We start from the raw sequence: 18395 nt of genomic DNA, 5'->3' as shown, positions 1-18395 counted from the left end.
AGTTGCTTGAGCTTCAAGAAAACCTTGTTCTGCAGGAAGTTCATTATGACCCTGGAACCTCCTGGACAAAGAAGGCTACTGGAGCAATTGTTCCTCTCCTGCAGAAGGTGGCCAGCCACATTCTTACCATGTTTACCTCAACATACACGTGCGAATCTGCATTTTCAGCTATGAGTATGGTTACGATTTCATATCACAGCAAGCTCACAAATTAACCTTTACAACATTATCTCCGTCTGACCATTTCACCTTTTATTCCCAAGTTTAAAACTTTGGTAACAAAAACAAGATGTTATTTCTCCCACTAAATTAACTGATTTTTTGTACATAGTACACCAGCCTCATGTTGTACTTCATGGGATACATGCGATTTATTTTGCTCATTTGTCCTCTACCGACCTTCAGTTCTGAGGAAATCTGGTAAGCGGACCTCTAAGATTCATATTTGAGTACCCGTTATAGACGGATGATACTGAAACAAACACAATGTGATGCTGCTATCTAGTGGACAATTAAAATCTTACTTCTACTTCAGCAAATTACGTCACCAAATCTTTTGAACTGACTCACGAAATCAGGGGTTTTACTGTAAACTTCAAACTGACCTGCCAAACATAAAAAATGTTAAAGACAGAAAAGGAGTTATGATAGCTATTGAGTGTTCTGTTTTAACATACAATCAGCAAATATATTTTTTTATATAAATATATGCTGATATAAGATATATCAGCAAATTTGTTACTCAAATAGCCAACCCAGTAATTATATTTGCTGATTGTATGTAAAAACAGAACACTCAATAGCTCTCATAACTCCTTTTTCTCTCTTTAATAATTTTATTCATTTATTTGTTTTATTCATAAATATTTGCTGAACTTTTTTAATCCTTAAATCGTAAGGGTTAGTGACTAAATAGACTCTGGGTCAGATTCTACAAGTCTTTGCTGCTGACATATTCATACAGACAGTACTGTGCAAAAGTCTTAGACACCCTTAGTCTTAGTATTTTTTTTTTAAATACTAATTTTGTCTTAGATGTTTATTTTATGACTTCTGTATTATCAGGTCAATAAACATTTTAGATTTCCAAATTTTACTCTTCCAACCTATTTTAAATGCAGCAGAAACAATGTCGGTACATCAGTAAAGAAAGTAACATATTACATAACAGACCACTTTTCAGACAAAAAAAATAAATGGTGGCCATCAGGGATTACCTGTGACTGTCAAGGTCAGTTAAACGACTGTTGCAGATTTTCTAAAACATTTAAAAAGCCAAGCCAATAAGTACTAACCAATATTCTCATAAAACTGTATGAAATGTACCTGTGACTTCTGTCATGCCAGATATTGACTTTGTTAAGTTTAGTGCTGTTTACTGCTCTTTATAGAAAGTTTTTTTAATGTAGAAAATATTTAATTTCATTATTTTGAAGGCATCTTTGCTTTACAGCATTTCTTTATACGGACCTAAGACGTTTGCACAGTACTGAACATCCATCTATTTTCTGCACCAATTATCCTACACAGGGTTGCAGGGAGCCTATCCCAGGGGACTCTGGGCACAAGGCAGGGGACACCCTGGATAGGATGCCAACTCATCACAAGGCACAACTGCACACACACTTTCATCCACACGGACAATTTGGAAATGCCAGTTAGCCTACAACGCATGTCTTTGGACTGGGGGAGGAAACTGGAGACCCCGGAGAAAACCCCGAAGCATGGGGAGAACATGCACACGGGGCAGAGGCAGGAATTGAACCCACAACCCTGGAGGTGCGAGGCAACAGTGCTAACCACTAAGCCACTGACCATACATACAAATTAATAAATTTAATCAATTTTGCTCTGAGTCACTTTATTCATTTATTTTAAATAACCATAACAGAAGCATAAAACGAAAAGTTCTCAGTTAGGTAGTGTTAAGCTAGTATATGATCATATTGAACAGAAACTTTACATGTAATAGAAATGCCCAAGGTTAAGAATAAAATAATTTCCTTGAATGTAGATAATTCAAAGTTTGAGTGCAAACAATTTGTTTACACATAATAAAAACTCTTATAAAAGGGGTGTCAGGGTAAGATGGTGGTTTGGTGTCGATGATAAATTAAAAATTCCACTTTTTTGTTTTTCAGTTCAGTTCAATAACATCACGGCTGCTTGATTAAGCCAGGCAATTCCGTTAATTGAATTTGGCCCAATTGTCGACATCTGCTGTCGACAGAGTGGATCCTCCACCCTCCACGCACAAGGTCGTGCTCCCATCCTCCAGCAGCCGCCGAATAACCAAGTCTCTTATAACCTTAATAAGCTTCGTTTGGTATGTATAAACCCTAGAAAATCAACACGAGTGCGTTAATAAGCTCCTCTTGCTGTCGTTTCTTTAATGGCGTCTACCAGCCGTCTTCAGCCGTCTTCTTTGGCACACCGGAGGCATGGCGGCGCACTGAAGCTGCATCCCGCATCCTGCACATCCTACATCCTAAACACGCATCGCTCAGGTTTCCAGCGCATGTTTACTCCGTCTTCTCCCTAATGTCCTTTAATGCGCTTCCTCTTATTCAATTTGTACCAGTTATTCTGCTGGAGATGTCATGCTAAATCAAGATCAGGGGAAGATTTGACACTGCTGGACGGCGGCACGAGAGGCAAACGGAAGCAGATCGATTTCGATTTATTAATAATACGGAATCGTCGTGAGCACTTAAGACTGTTTGTGGTGTCTGATCGGTGATCCCCCGGTGCATCCGTGTACCATGTCCCCGCCAGGCTCGGCTGCGACAGGCAGTGAGAGCAGCACTGCGACCGCGGTAGAGGAGGAGACAGACAGCCCGAGAGAGGAGGTAGGAAAACAGACCCATTCCACCACCATCATGCTGCACCAGGTGTACGCAAATAGCGCGATTTACTAGTACACAGACCCCAATGCTTTTCAGTTCATGCAGAATTAACAATAAGGCCAGGCAGCCTGCATCTTAGACTGCTTCATTCAGTATGGAAGCCACTACTGTAAACACAGGAGCAAATGCATGACATTTGCACAAACTCATGATTTTGGCCCCATCCTTCAGTACCCCTGTGTTTGTGTAACAGTTGGTATGATAATCCTTTATTGCATCGAATGTGTTCCATCATTTCTGTGCATCAGCAAATGTAATCTTGCAGCAATATTCTGATACTGCCAATCTAAAATAAATTATTAACCATTACCATTGCAATTTATTCATTATGTATATCAACATTGAACCTTTCATTGCTATTTCCTTTTTACAGCTCGCTTACTGAGTGATTATCTATTTTAACCTGTGTAAATCTATGTTTGCTGTGTTCTGTCCCCATGTTTACATGCAGCAAAGGCCTCTGAAACAGTCACTGAGCAAGTCCCTGTGCAGAGAAGTGTTCTGGAAATGCCTCTTGCTCTCCATGCTCATGTACGGGTGCATGGGAGCCATGGTGTGGTGCCATGTTACCAAGGTCACCCGGCTAAGCTTCGACAGTGCCTACAAAGGGAAGTCTATGATATACCATGACAGTCCGTGCTCTGATGGTTACATTTATATCCCCTTAGCATTCCTTGTCATGCTCTATGTGGTTTACTTGGTGGAGTGCTGGCACTGTCATGCAAGGAACGAGCTACAGTACAAAGTGGATGTAGAGGGAATCTATGAAAGGGTGCAGAGGATGCAACAGGCCAAGCCCTGTATTTGGTGGAAAGCCATCAGCTACCATTATGTCCGGCGAACACGACAAGTAACACGCTACCGCAACGGTGATGCCTACACCACCACTCAGGTGTATCATGAGAGAGTGAACACACATGTGGCTGAAGCAGAATTTGACTATGGCCACTGTGGCGTGAAGGATGTTTCCAAGCAATTAGTTGGCCTGGATAAATCACCTATCACCAAATTAAGGTTCACTAAGTGCTTTAGCTTTGCTAACGTGGAGTCTGAGAACTCCTACCTTACTCAGCGGGCCAGATTCTTTACTGACAATGAAGGTCTTGATGATTATATGGAGGCCCGGGAGGGAATGCACCTGAAGAATGTAGACTTCAAAGAGTACATGATTGCCTTCTCAAATCCAGACAACCACCCCTGGTACATCTCTAACTATGTCTTCTGGACAGCTGCCTTCCTCACATTCTCTTGGCCTTTGAGGGTGCTGACAGAGTACCGCACAGCTTACGTCCACTACCGTGTGGAGAAGCTCTTCGGAACAGACTACATTCCAATGACACCATGTGAAGAGCATCCATACTGCAGACGCATTCCCAGGGTCAATACCATTGACAGCACTGAGCTAGAATGGCACATCCGCTCCAACCAACAGCTTGTGCCCAGTTACTCAGAGGCGGGTCTGATGGATCTAGCCCAGCGCTCAGGAGGTTACAGGCAGAACTGTGAGCGCTGCCACCGAGCCATCAGCAGCTCTTCAGTCTTCTCCCGTAGTGCTCTGAGCATCTGCAATGCAAGCCCTCGCCTTCCCTTTAGCAGCAGCCGCTTCTCACTGGGCCGCCTGTATGGCTCACGCCGCAGCTGCTTCTGGAGGAGCGGCAGCCTGGATGAGCCCGAGAGCCCCAGCGAGAACACGCGCTGCCTCTCCGGACATATCACCACAACTGAGGATGACCCTCCAGCCTACCAAGATGCGCTCTACTTCCCAGTTCTCATTGTCCACTGCAGTGAGAGCTGCCCCAATCACCGCTCTTTCCACAGAAACAGCTCATGTGTAGAGACCTCCTTATGAGGCTCACCGATGCACCGTTGAGGGATAGTAATAAAAACAAATGGATATAAATGAACAGTCCAAGACTAAACTCAAAATTGACCTGTCACTCAGGAATCACAGTGTCCATGACCCAATATTTGCAGCCCAGAGGCTGTTAGGCGAATGGTGCATTGCTATAAGACAGACTTTGTATTTATGTAGAACTAAGAATGTCCTCAGCACTGTATTTACCAAAATGTAATCAAATATTTGGAAGCTACTTTGTCTACATTATCATTGCATTCACAGCAATAATCAGTGTCCTCTGTTAGAAGTAATAATTTTTCTATTACACGGTTCTAATTATAGCTGCAAGATTCTTATGTAATGTTGCAAGACAAATGTTTCTTTGTCTTGTTAAATATGGCAGCCTAAGCCTTTACAAAGCAAATATCCTCTCAGTGTGCTTTTGACTTTGATCACAAAGTTTTGTTTTACTGGACAACCTTTCTTTGTAATCATGTTGCACTCAAGGTCACATAAACCAAATTATGTGAATTGAACAAGAATGTTGTCAAGTTACTTTGAAAGTACAAGCGATGTACAGTATATCATAATATAAAACTATAATATGTATGGTTTACACTCATGCAAGACCATGTATTGTATACAAGAGATATCCGTTGTGTGTAATTTCAGTGTGATGTAACTTGCTATGGTATGCTATTACAAACATATTGTCTATTGTAAGTATACTACACAGGATATCCGAATCTGCTGAGAAAAAAATATTCTACATTTCAGGCTATGCAACAATTAACCTCCAGAATAGTATGCGATTCAACTGTATATACAACTTTAAATGGAATGTATGACTGTTGTATCTTTTTTAATTGCTTGTATGTAACAGAACAACCCAGGTTGAGGACTGAGATCACAGGCTGGACTTTGAAAAACAGGAACCTGTGGTATGTTCATGAAGTGAGAACTTTATTTGGCAATGGGAAGTTGATTTTATAGGATGGTAAAATGTTGATGGACAAGTGCGTTACAGAGCACGGCACAATGAAAAAGGGCACTGCAAACTTCCTGAACTTAAAACAGCGAATTATTTGGACTACCCACTCTCAACCAGTGTCATCTACTCAGAGGTTGAACTTTATCAACAACTTACAAGAAAACAGTTGTATCAGGTCAGTGTCAAATCAGAACGTTAGGGAACATCAGATCCTCTTCCAAAGACATTTGCCCAATTTGAAATCCAAGATTCATGTGTATCTTTGGTGCTTTGACTGTTGTGTCTAGAAGGAAACTGTTAAAACTAGATATACACTACATTTTATATTGCTTGAATACCCATCTCTCTGAGAATGTTACAGGAAACCTGCAGTAATGGTCATAAGAAGGTTAGACTGGTATGAAATGAAAATTGTTTTTTGAAAATGTGATGTTATAATGATTTGCTTCACACAGTTAGCTTTCTAAGAACCATTCAGAAAAGATTCTTCTTACCTACAATTGTTAGCTGGGTACATTTTATCACGTTTACTGATTGGGTCTGTGGGAAATCACACAATGTTGCCTTTATGTAGCACAAACACACAATAAATTATTAATATGACACATCAAGGTGACAGTATAAGCACACAATAAATCACTTGTGTAAAACTGAGGTGTGTGTTAAGAGAAATAAATAATCAATGTGACACGTAGCAATAAATAGTAACACATTCAGGAATCAGCTTAAACAGCTGGCAGAAAAAAAAGTGTGGTAAATTTTAACAATGTTGTAAAAAAAAGGGAAATGATTGTGATATTATATATTACTAATGTAATTTAAAAATGAGGGTTTTTATTGGGCTATTTTCATTAGGCTATTGTGCATTACTTTCAAACATAAAAGGAACATACATGATATTAAATGTAGCAAAGTAAATGGCTAAATGAAGGAGAGCAGATTAGGACATGAATGAGAATTAGAAGTAGAATTGGTATTGCGAGTTGAGTTTCAGATAGTCTAACACTTTACATTATATAATTACACCATTAGAGAGTACTGTAACACAGAGTACTATGTTTAGTATGGCTGTGACATGGGTTTTTGGCAGAAAATAATACTGCTAAGGTGCGGCTGCAGCACCCCCTTTGGTGTGGAAGATGTCTTTAGAAAAATTGAATAAAGATATTGAAATAATCAAGAATTTGGCAAAACTTAACTGAAGGTTACAAAGATTCCCTTCAAATGTTTTGCATCATATTTGTACAAGTAACCTATTTGTTAAAAATGTTGTGTATATTTAATTAAACACAAATGCTGAATATAGTAGTGAATGTGAAGGTATGGTGAAAATTGTTACACAAAGTTTTCCAAATAAACTGTAACATCACAAATTTAGAGACTAGGATCAATTATGACCAAGAAATAGTAAACATTTATGACATTTAATTAAAGTATGACCAAATTAAAGAACAAAAAGACTCCTTATATTTTACCCACTTGTAAACATTCTCTGGATTTAAAATTATGATACTTTAATTAAACTATTATACAGTGTCACATAAGGCCTAACTTGTGAATGCAAATGCATGCAGACATAAATTTAAAACTTTCAATCTCAGACTTGCTCTTCAAATAAGAATTTTTTTTATCTGGGTTGAGTGGTTCTGATTTTCCCCCTTATAAACAACATGACCATGATCCTCTTACTGTCCGGTTGTACTAGTGTGCACGCTGGTCACATTAAATGACATTGTTGTGAGGCACATTAAAATCAGCAGAGAAATTTCTCCAGCAGGAGCACTAGAGAGCAGAGGCCAAGCATAGCATCATTCTCTTTAGGTGGTTGGCAAAGAAATGGATCCTTCTGTCACCCAGCATGGTGAAGCAAAGAGTAGAGCAAAAGGTTTAAATCTTGTGTGATAATATCTCCTAAAACTCAACAGAAAATAAAACCAGAGCACTCGAGAACTTGACTCAATATTCATAAAATTCAGTTTCTCCTTTTAATATCATAACCAAACTAATGGGATGAGAGTTTTTTCATGACAGACTAGTGCTATTAAATAGTATGGATAAATTACATTCAATTAATCAAGACATTTCATGGCATTCACCATGGAAGTGATATACCTGAAGAAGTACATCCCATAGATTTTCATTTTTGTGAAGTTCCTATGTACACTGTATATATATTATCTGAGATGCTAATTCTTAACTACATGCAGGTCATAAGAATTAATTTATTTTTTTAAACCAAGCCCCATTGATGACTGTGTCTTTAGAACAGACACATCATCTCTTGTTTGTATGGGTGTGTAGCAATGAGTGGATGCAGAGTAACTAATTTCATAATCTATAAATTCTTGTGAATTCCCAGCCTCTTGTATTTCAGGGCAGGATGTCGAGCTGCTTGCTCTGCCAGGCCCCGATGGAGTTGGATGATGGGCAATGATCAGTGCCCAGATTGTTTTGGAACGAAGCATCTTAGACAAGAACAAAGCCTTGCTCTGGCTGCAGCATAGTGTCGCTGTGTGGTCGCAGCAGGAAGTGAAGCAAACAGCAGACATGGTTGCATGCCCCTCTAGGAAGAGAAAGGTTGTTTGCTGAGTTGTTGAATGTACTTTAGGTCAGTCGTGTGAGAAATTAGCAATTAGGCCTACCTACTGTAAGAATACATACACATCTGAAACAGGAGCTATAGGTAAATAAGCTACATAGAAGGCAAAAAGTTAATAAGTGAACCCAATCCATTTATTGTTTTTGATTTTGTTATGTTTTGTTCTTTTAAGAATAAAAATATATATTATAAATTAATATGTTTATTCAACCTAGCAAAGTGTAGGGGGAAAAAAGTATTTAAAAGAATTTGGCTTCTTATCTTTTAATTCTCTAACAGATCATTTTATTTGTACTCAAGGGCTTGTGTGTTCTGCGTTAACATTTTCTCTCACGGGTTTTAGGTGGAAGGGATTTTTTCTTTTGTCAAATGTTTAGAGAGATTTCTGAAATCCAGGTGGTTCTCAATATTATGTGTGTTGAATGTAACCACTATGGCAGTAATGAGAATAGTAAGACACGTAGATCAGAGATAATATTAGCACTGTGTATTTTTCCATTTATTATATCTAATATTTAGAGGACCCTTCATTAATCACATGGTTATACTAGCTAAAGATCTACAGTACGCCCAGCATGAAAAATATGTAGAAGCTCAACACAATCTCCAGCAGGTGACGCTGTGTGCAAAGATTTCCCATAAGCCAAATAATATCATTTTATGGTATGAAAGGTTGTGAGTTAAATCATTATTTTGAAATGTGTAGATCCATGGCTCAGATGGCACAAGATACTAATAATAATGATCAAAATAAAGACGTTTGGGGCTTTATTTTCATGTTCATAATGTGCACTCCAAAATAAGGCACCTTATTGTATGACCACACTGTATGTTTTTAGTATCTTTGTGCCCAACAGCCCAGGCGGAAACATGGCACTGACTGACACAAATATAAAATGTGTTGGGTTTAAATGAATGTATTATAAGTGGTATGGTTAAGATGTTGCTGTGATATCAAATCAACTTTCGTTCCCTTTAAGAACCAAGTGTGTGCAGTGCAGCATAGGGATGTTTTCGTTAATGACAATGGATTTTTAATGTTGAAATAACACTAGCTGACTCTTCCAGCAGATATGTGAGCTACACTATATGGCTAAAAGTATGTTGACCATCACAGCCATAACCGTTGTCACATAGGTGAAAGCACACAATTGTCTAGAATGTCTGTGTATGCTGTAGCTTTAAGAGTTCCTTTATTGGAACTAAGTAAAATGTGTTTAGAGTTTTGCACCAATGATACTAAGAGCAAAAGAACTTCAGTTGTGCAGTAACATGTAAGCAATCATGAAAGCCATGGAACAGAAGTCATGTCTTTTCTCAAAGTGTAAAGACTAGATAATGGTAATGATTGCACTGCATTTGAGACAACAGTTAATAATAAAAAATATGAAGTCTTTGGTAAACTGTATTTCTGTACCTGACAGTATGAAGTATGATATGATGTGCTGAAAACTATTTACAATATTATTATGGTATGAACCATAATGGATATCAAAAATGGTGCCTCTGTTCCCTTTCAAATACAGCAAAGGTTATGTATATTAATCTTTCAGAACTATACTGGTATCTGACACCTTCACGGTATCTTTTACCTGACACAGATTTTTCACCTGACTGTATTAAAAAAAAAAAACTTCTGTCTTTGTTGAGGTCTACCTGCATTTTTTAAATTAAAACCCAATCATGTTACTTTATAATAATAATAATAATAATAATAATAATAATAATAATAATAATAATTATTATTATTATTATTATTACAATAATATTATTAAATTTGGCCACTTCATGACTCAATTAAACTGTGATAACCACCATTCTCTCTTGCTTTGAGAGCTCTTTGGTTTTCCCCATGGTGATGGACAAAAAAAAACATTTTACATTTGTGCATCATACGCAGCAAATTAAAGGGTTTTTTTAAGGAATTATGAGTTCCTTGTTTTTATTTTTACCTTTTCCTTAAGGGTGCCAATAATTTTGCCACACACAAACACACGCACATACACACAGTATTAACACGTCTTTGTCTGAAATTTGGGTCAGTCCTTTGTAGGGCATCATGCACACATACTCATTCAGACGTAGGGGAAATTTAGTATAGCTACTGGCATGTTTTTGGGAGGTGAGAGGAAACCAGAGAACCCGGAGGAAACCCACGCAGAGAGTAACCCAAGCTGAGGATCAAACTGGGGACTGTAGGGGAGCAACACTACCTCCTGTGCCACTGTGCAACCTTGGCCTTATTCACTTAAAGATCTTTTCACACATTTTATAACTGCAGACTGACTCAGTGAAGCTGTAACTGAATCATTAGATCATTGTTAGGGACAACAGAGCAGCATTTCATCACCATCCTCCCTCTAACCACTTAGAATTAATTAGTCACTGTCAGTAATGAGTGTTATGTCTTAATCGCATCCCAGTTAGATGTGGGATGTTGAATGTATTTAATACATGCTGACAGAAAATAGTAACAGAAAAACATACAGTGCCCTGTGTGACAGTAGAACCAACTCAAGCATGTCATTAATTAATGAACAAATGAAAGAAGAGGGTAATTTTGGCTCCTGCAACAGAAAAGCATTCGCCTATTATCCAGAGACTGCAAATTCAAATCCCAGTGATGCCACAGCCTTTACCCAGTTGGTTTTTTAGGCTTTTTCCTTCCCCATGCTCTCTCTAGGAATATATTCAGTGGAGGAGGAGGAGAAGAAGACAGCACAGTTAATGGCAAGGTTGCCAGACAGGGCTATTTTAAAATGGTCCATGGCTGTGAAGATCTTGTTTTATAGCAAATAATTGGAATTATATTAATAAATTTCTGTGCATCTATAATGTACAGAACCATTTGTATTATAAGATATATTGCAAAGATTGGGAGAGGGAAAGGGGTAATGTAGTAATGTTTGTATATAAGAAAAATGTGTAAAATATTGTTATGCTGTTATTAAAGCTATGGTCACATGCACTGCTGGATGTTTTGCACTTGATATGTGGAAGTTTTTTTATTTATTTATTTTTTTTTACTGTTTCTGTGTTCTTCTCCTTGGTCTCTCTACTCTTGGAGACTGTTTCCCTTTAGTCTCCTTACCACAGGTTATGTCTCTCCTTTTTATAAAGCAATTTTCAATAAAGTCAGCTTTATTCTAGAACTGGGCACACCATCTGCTTTGGCATCAAAATAAATGCAAGAGAGTATTTCCCTCCTCTTGGCTCTGGTTTTAATGGCTTTGGGGAAAATGGTGAACCTGACAGAAATGAGACACTGGCAGTTTGCTAGATTCATTGTTGTTGTTGTTGTTGTTGTTGTTGTTTAGGGAAAAGGCTGTTCTTAGAGTGGTGACATTTTTAGGTGCTCTTTGCTGTATTTTTTTGGTTTGTTTGTCAGCATATTTGCATAGAGCGGGGAGAGAAAGTGTGTTTGTGTGCGTTTTTTTGTTTTTTTTTTTCGCACACAGAGTATAATATACTCAATTTGGTCTTCTGCATAACATGTAACATTTGTATGTCCTAGAAAACCTGGAAAATCATGGAAAATAAGCAGGCAAAATTTGAATTGTCCTTGAAAAATAATAAAATTGAAAAACAAAAAAGTCAATAAAATATCAAGTTTTTGTAAACATTGAATTTCATGATATAAAACAAAATTTATCACAGCATATTCAAGTTATATTAGGTAGCTGTAGATATTCAGTACTGGAGGAGAGTGCTTGACATGTTTATGCCTAATATCATTACATTTCAGTGCAATAAAAACTTTTGGTCAGAGCAAATGCTTTGCTGTAGCAGATCCAAAATAAAGTTAAAGTGGCTCTATGAGAGATTTCAGTTTTTAGAAGTCAATTTTCTTCGTGATATTACAGCTTGCTAAACACACTTCAAACCCATCAGTGTGACAGTCACGATGTTTGATTTATTCAGCACACTCCTATCTGCTGACGCTGTACCATGTTCAGTAAGCAACTTGTCTGGTTAGCCTTTCATGGCTCGTGTGCTCTGTGCTCCAGCTACAGGGCATCCCTGTCTAATGTCTAAAAATGTGCTGTGTTGGACAAACCCTGTGCTGGGTCAGAGGATGAGAAGACGTCCTGTGCCCTGGTCAGCGCTCCTGCTCACAGAATTGCAGCTGGTGGCTTTACAGCATGATTAATGAACATCAGTACTTCACCACGACCACAGAAACTGCACCTTACAACTGGTCATCCTTTCACAAGAGCTAAAAACACTCCAAATAAACAGCAACACCACTGGCTACCTATGGACTAAATCCATTACACAGGATACAAATATCTAAAATTTGGAATCTCTAAAATAAATATATAGATGTATTACACATTAAAGGAAAAAACAGTGGCTCTCTTATGCTGTGAGAGACTTTTGCTGGCATGGTTTGGGTCCATTTGTTCCATGAGTGATGCAAATCAACACAAAATTATTCTCACAGATCATCTTTATCCTCTAATGAAAATGTTCTGTCCTGATGGGTGTGGTCTCCTCTGCCCTCAACCACAGGGCACATAAGCTCACTGAATGCTTTGAGGAGGTTGAAAATGATGAAAATCATATGCTATAACCTTTGCAATCACCACATTTGCACAAGCTGTTCTGGCAGCTTGTAGTGGCCCAACACCACTACACAGTGTATGTTTGTTTTTCCTTTAATTAATTAATTAATTATTTTTTTTTTTATATTTCTACTGAAGCATGATTGATAGCATGTTTATATTATGTCCTGTTTTCTACCTTTCTGAGCAATAAATCTCTCAATTCTGCTTTCAGAAAAATGATCTAATTTCTGTAATCATGTAGTCTGCAGAGACAGTTGCATTACATTTGTAAACATTTTGCATATGATTTCCAGCAATTCCACACCCCACCACCAGAGGTCACAATCCTAATCACCAGATTACTGATCAGTCACTATGGATACAATTATTACTCAAACCTTTTCACAGTAAGCACATTTACAACTAGTATTTAGACACCAGTCAGGCAGCATTCACACACCTTTTGGCCATTTGCATTTGTTCATTGTTCACTAACTTGGTCTCTTGTTTTGGGGACTTTGTCTGGTCTCCTCTCTCTGCTGGGATCTGTGATATTCAATATTTCACTTTTTCCTTATGGCAGTCATACAGCAGAGTGTCATTATAACATGAAATCCTCTTAATTTACTCAGTTATATCTAACAATATGGCTTGCAGCTTGATGGTTTGGTAAAATAATGGCTCAGTTCAGGCTAATTTATCAGAGAGCAAAGAGTTACGGTTATAGGACAGCAGCATTGCTCTAATATTTAACTAAACTCAGTTTATTTCAACATTTTCACTCAAAATATGGACCAATCCAGTAATGTGTCTGAATTTAGTCTTACATTCTAGGCTGATTTTCGATCACAGCACTTGAAAACAAAGGTTTAATATTGAAAGTAAATGAAGCAAAAATGCTATGGATTTTTTATTATCATTATTATTATTACCCTGTGTGTTGGTTGGGAATCCTTCTATACAGCAGTGTGTGGACTCTGGTGATATGACAGATTTCATGAGTGCTCCTCTTCCTGGCCACGTATCAGATATGTGTCTACTCACAACGTCAAAAGAATTAGAGAAACTTTTTGGAAATGTGTGTTTCATTTAGATACACTGATTAAACACTCTGTTACATATATCACTTTACATTTATTAGATAACAATCAAAAGACAGCATCTGCTTGTATCCCAGTAAAGCAAAGGAAGTACAAATACAGAAATAAACACATGCATTAACTTGTTGCAATAACACTCTGTATTAGTTCTACACATAAGGTGAGTACTGAGTTATTCAGCATTCTGGATAAAGAGTGTTGTGCAGAAGCTTTATAACACTTTATTAAGCTGATTGAGAGCTGTATATGAAGCAGATTGAGAGCTGCGGCACTGCTCTTCTCTAGGAATGCCAGGTTTAGCTCCACTGTGTGTAGGCAGCCTTCAACTTTTTCCAGCTATATTCTGATGTAATGACTGCAGTGTTTTTTTCTCTCCACATATCCAATATGATAAATCGAATGTTGCATGCTTCATGAAAAATCTTACCTAAGAAATAAAGCTACTAAAACTATAAATGAAGATTTCAATTAAATTCTAGCTCCCTCATTAAGGTAGAAAATCCTTTTAAAGTCCATGACAAATCCATGTCTGAGACTGAGACCTTCAAACCTTTAGCCTGTGACACAAAAAAAACTGATGATGTGTTACAAAAAAAAAGATTTATCCTTGTAGCAGAAGGTAAGTCCATATGGACACCTGCTTCATTGACATTCAGTTTACTAAATGCATACAAGCAAAGTAAATTGAATATTTATTTACCCAGTTATCTTGCTCGGCTATTATGATGTTCTCTCACTGGCTGTTCAGAGGACTTATGAGCATGTACGAGCTGAATTAAGCAGCCCTGATGTGCTTCAAGCAAATAAATTGCTTCATCCACAGATGTTTAATGGAGTTTTATAGACCTTTAACACAGCTGTGCTTCACAAATGGAGCAGACAAGTGCAGAGGAAAGAGATCGTGTTTAATATAAACAGGCAGTATACAGTTCTAGTGGCACGCAGTAAGCTCAAATACACAACTAGACAAATCTCAGCTCCTCTGGGATCCATCACATTGATTCAGTTTATTCCAGTAAGTGGAGTAATTCATTGGGGAAGGGCTGTATGTTTCCTGTTTTGTTTTATTTGTATTTTTTTTAAAGATTTGTCCACATTCAGAAGCTAAAAGCAGTTTTCCAAAGGTTCCTTGTATTTGTTGCAAAAGCAAATATATCATTACTGTATGCTTTAGACTTTTCTCTTTCCCCAAACTGATAACACAATGTCAAGAAAAAGCAGTAAATGTGCCTATGCGGGAATTATTTAAAGCCCACAGTGCGACAAATGGATTTAGATTTAGCCAGATTAACCAGCCTTATGAATGTCAGTGCAGTGACTGCTGTGGTATTAGCTGTATAAATAGCATTCTCTCAGGAGCATGAGCTGAGTGGAGAGAGAAGCATAGGCAACGCAGGACAGAAACAGTGACGGTGCGGAGGCAGAGAGCGCCTGCTGCTCCGCATCCCTCCAGATGTCTGCGTGTGATCTGTCCTCCCCGCTGCATCATACTGACGAGTGGTGTCATCTCGTTGACATTTCCACAGCTATCACATTTCATCAGCACCATAATTAATCATCCCTCTATCGTCACGCTGGTCCGGGCCAGTCAGGCTGCTATGACAGGAAAAGCACATGCTCTGCCAGGCCTCGCACACTCTAAACCTGGCTTAATCACACCACAGCTCAGCTACAGTTCACCATCCTTAGATTTTCATTAAACAAGCTCCAAATGTGACCTAGCTATTGGTGTACGTTTGAGCCTTTTCTCACTCATGCTCTTTTTTCCTGTCTGATGAAAATCATATTGCAGAAATCTGAATAGAAATAATCAAATTCTTTTGTAATTCAGTTTGAAATATTCTACAGAATGTCTGAGTTTTACTCGCTGATCTGGGTTGTACATTTCTGATTCATAACAAAGCCTTATTATACACGCTTGCTTGATCACCATGTTTACTAGGTAATCTGTTTCACCACAGAAGAGTCAGATACACAGTCAACACAATATATTAATGTTAGTGCTAAAAAACCTCTGACAACTTTTTCCAGACATTTCCAGACATTTTCTGGCTGCCTCGTCACCTTGTCATTGTGCCCTTTTCACGTGTTGTTACCATGTCTGCGAGAAAGCTCTCTATTCAAATGCATAATGAAGCCACTGTGTCTTCTTGCATCAACATCCACAGAGCTATTACTGTCGGAATGTCTGTCACTTAATGTTTGTTGGGATTGGAGTTTAGAGTCCAAAAAACCTGTCACCTAAGGACACACTAAGACAGGGATAGACTAGGAAAAAACATCAGCCCAGAAATTTTAAAGTGCCCCTCCACATTTGTGCATAATAAGAAATGAAATGCATCAACTAGTATTACATAGGGCTAGATAAGATAAAACATATATCACAAAGGGTATCAACAAAGGTTTTTTTGTTTGTTTGTTTGTTTGTTTGTTTTTTAAATGTCAAGCGTTTATTCAGTGGTGCCTCATCCGCAGGGGAGGAGGTGATGGCAGAGTGTCCCATAATTGTGGAGCAGTGTGCTTGCCTCATTAAACTCCATAAAGTTATTATTGTGCCTAGTGGTAAAAAATGGGAACTGCAACAAGTGCTACTAAAGCCCCACTTGGGCAGGAATCACACAGTCCCATGCTCACTCTTTGAACATTTTCAGAGAGCAGGACAGTTAATTACAGGGTTGCCAGATTGGGCTATCTTAAAATACAGCTTAAAATACAGCCTACAAGATCAATTGGAATTAAATCTACTAAATTTCCACAGACAGTGTGCAGACAGCATATCTATGATGTACAGAACAATGTATTACACAGCACTACTAAACCAATCTAATACATTTTAATCAATTAATTTTTGTTACTTTCACCAGCAATTGATTTGGAATTAATAATTCATTCATTTTTTAAAAACTTTGCTGCATCTATGAGCAAATCTTTTCTTTTCATGTGCTGTTTCCACATGCCTTTCTGTTTTTTCTCTAGCATTGTCTACTCAACACACATATATAGAACACATGTACAAAAATACATAAAAATTGATAATCAGAACATAGAGGACTGAACTTATCACTAATATGGTCTCTGATTGGTAACTCCTGGGAAATTCCTGAACTTCCTGATGGCCAGTCCACCCCTACACTAAGACAAGACAAAGGAGACATTGCAAAAATAATCATCAAAAGGCTGAATTTCTTTGAAAATAAATGAAAGATAAAGTATCATACAATAATATCATATTTTGAGATGCATCAGTTGGCTAGTGTTTTAAATATACACTAGCCAATGAATATTGTCAGTACTCAGAGTTTTCTCAGGGGACCAGTATCTATTTCTTTCTCAGGTGTTTTGGATGAGTTTAGTGGTTAGCTAACATTTTATAAGGACAGATGGAGACAGTTCATATGATCCATGTGGGAGGCATAGGTGAAGTGCATTAAAATGACAGAGAATTCATTACCTGCCCTCTGAAAGTATGGACTCTCTCAGCCACCTAAACCAGCCGAGGTCAGATTATTATCAGAATTGCTGAACCAGAAACTTGATTTTGTGCCTGAAGGGGAAGATAGTGATAGTTGGAGGCCTTGGCATTGACAAAGAGGGCTAGAAATGCAGCTGTAAGCAGTGATATTACCAACATTTTGGATGTGCTTACAAAACAAGTATTAGTATGTGGTAAGCATAAAAAAGAGCTACAATGCTCTAAATCAAGGCTGGAGAATGATTTTGCTCTACTATTTCATTTATATGTAATTATGGTAGAATGGCTGACAATTACTGTGATTATTACAAAATAGCCTTAGTATTTTTAACTGACCTTCTGATTGTAATAATAGCACTTCACAAAGATCAGACACATCAATGCAAATTTACAGCACACTTTAAATGTAAGCCTGTTATTTGTTAAGTTGACTATGATTTGTGAGAAAATTCTAAAAACTGTCACCAGGAACATGCAGAGAAATTAGCATGATTTATTAAAAAATTTATTACTATATAGCATCATTTTAATAAGTACACCAGTGCATGACTTTGATTCAGGGACACCATTACTACTGAGGTTTTATAGGCACAATTTTATTAAGTGTTATACAAGTATTCAATTAAGCATTTTACAAACACTTGCAATTAAAGTGCTTTTCTGTGAATATTATTACCAACATCATGATGAGAAGAAATTAACTTATATTAATTCTGCAATCATAAATAGAGACCTTAATGCATACATCTTCATACAAGCTTAATGTTTGTCTCTGGAGTTTCTCTTATCAGTTCTCTCTTCTAGATGCTCTGTGCTCACTGGAAAATATATATACAGTATTGTGCAAAAGTCTTAGGCACATGCAAAGAAATGCTGTAGAGCAAAGATGCCTTCAAAAATAATGAAACTAAATGTTTCTATATTTTAAAAAATACTATAAAGA

At 37.7% G+C, this 18395-nt stretch overlaps 1 protein-coding gene across 2 annotated transcripts; it reads left to right on the top strand.

Annotated features, from left to right (window-relative positions):
* The first annotated feature begins 2064 nt into the window (after positions 1–2064).
* tmem151bb (transmembrane protein 151Bb) lies at positions 2065–8170 on the top strand. 2 transcript variants are annotated; one of them, XM_053237315.1, is made up of 3 exons: positions 2065–2507; positions 2776–2849; positions 3358–8170. In XM_053237315.1, exons 1-3 carry the CDS (start codon positions 2393–2395, stop codon positions 4753–4755), a joined length of 1587 nt encoding a protein of 528 aa, XP_053093290.1. In that variant the 5' UTR covers positions 2065–2392; the 3' UTR covers positions 4756–8170. The 2 variants fall into 2 exon arrangements, with proteins under 2 accessions (XP_053093290.1, XP_026789571.1); XM_026933770.3 differs by having other exon boundaries at positions 2067–2849; positions 3358–8168.
* Positions 8171–18395: the final 10225 nt, after the last annotated feature.

This window comes from Pangasianodon hypophthalmus, chromosome 10 (genome assembly GCF_027358585.1).
Source record: "Pangasianodon hypophthalmus isolate fPanHyp1 chromosome 10, fPanHyp1.pri, whole genome shotgun sequence".
Classification (NCBI taxonomy): domain Eukaryota; kingdom Metazoa; phylum Chordata; class Actinopteri; order Siluriformes; family Pangasiidae; genus Pangasianodon; species Pangasianodon hypophthalmus.
The sequence above is the reverse complement of the archived record's forward strand: the minus strand, read 5'-3'. Positions and strand labels throughout refer to the sequence as shown.

What these genes read in the sequence shown, in the direction of transcription:
- tmem151bb (XM_053237315.1), top strand. Translation starts at nt 2,393, where the DNA reads ATGGCGTCTACCAGCCGTCTTCAGCCGTCTTCTTTGGCACACCGGAGG. An exon ending in CCTAAACACGCATCGCTCAG is followed by an intron (nt 2,508 to 2,775) that starts GTTTCCAGCGCA and finishes TGTCCCCGCCAG; the next exon opens with GCTCGGCTGCGACAGGCAGT. An exon ending in CAGACAGCCCGAGAGAGGAG is followed by an intron (nt 2,850 to 3,357) that starts GTAGGAAAACAG and finishes GTTTACATGCAG; the next exon opens with CAAAGGCCTCTGAAACAGTC.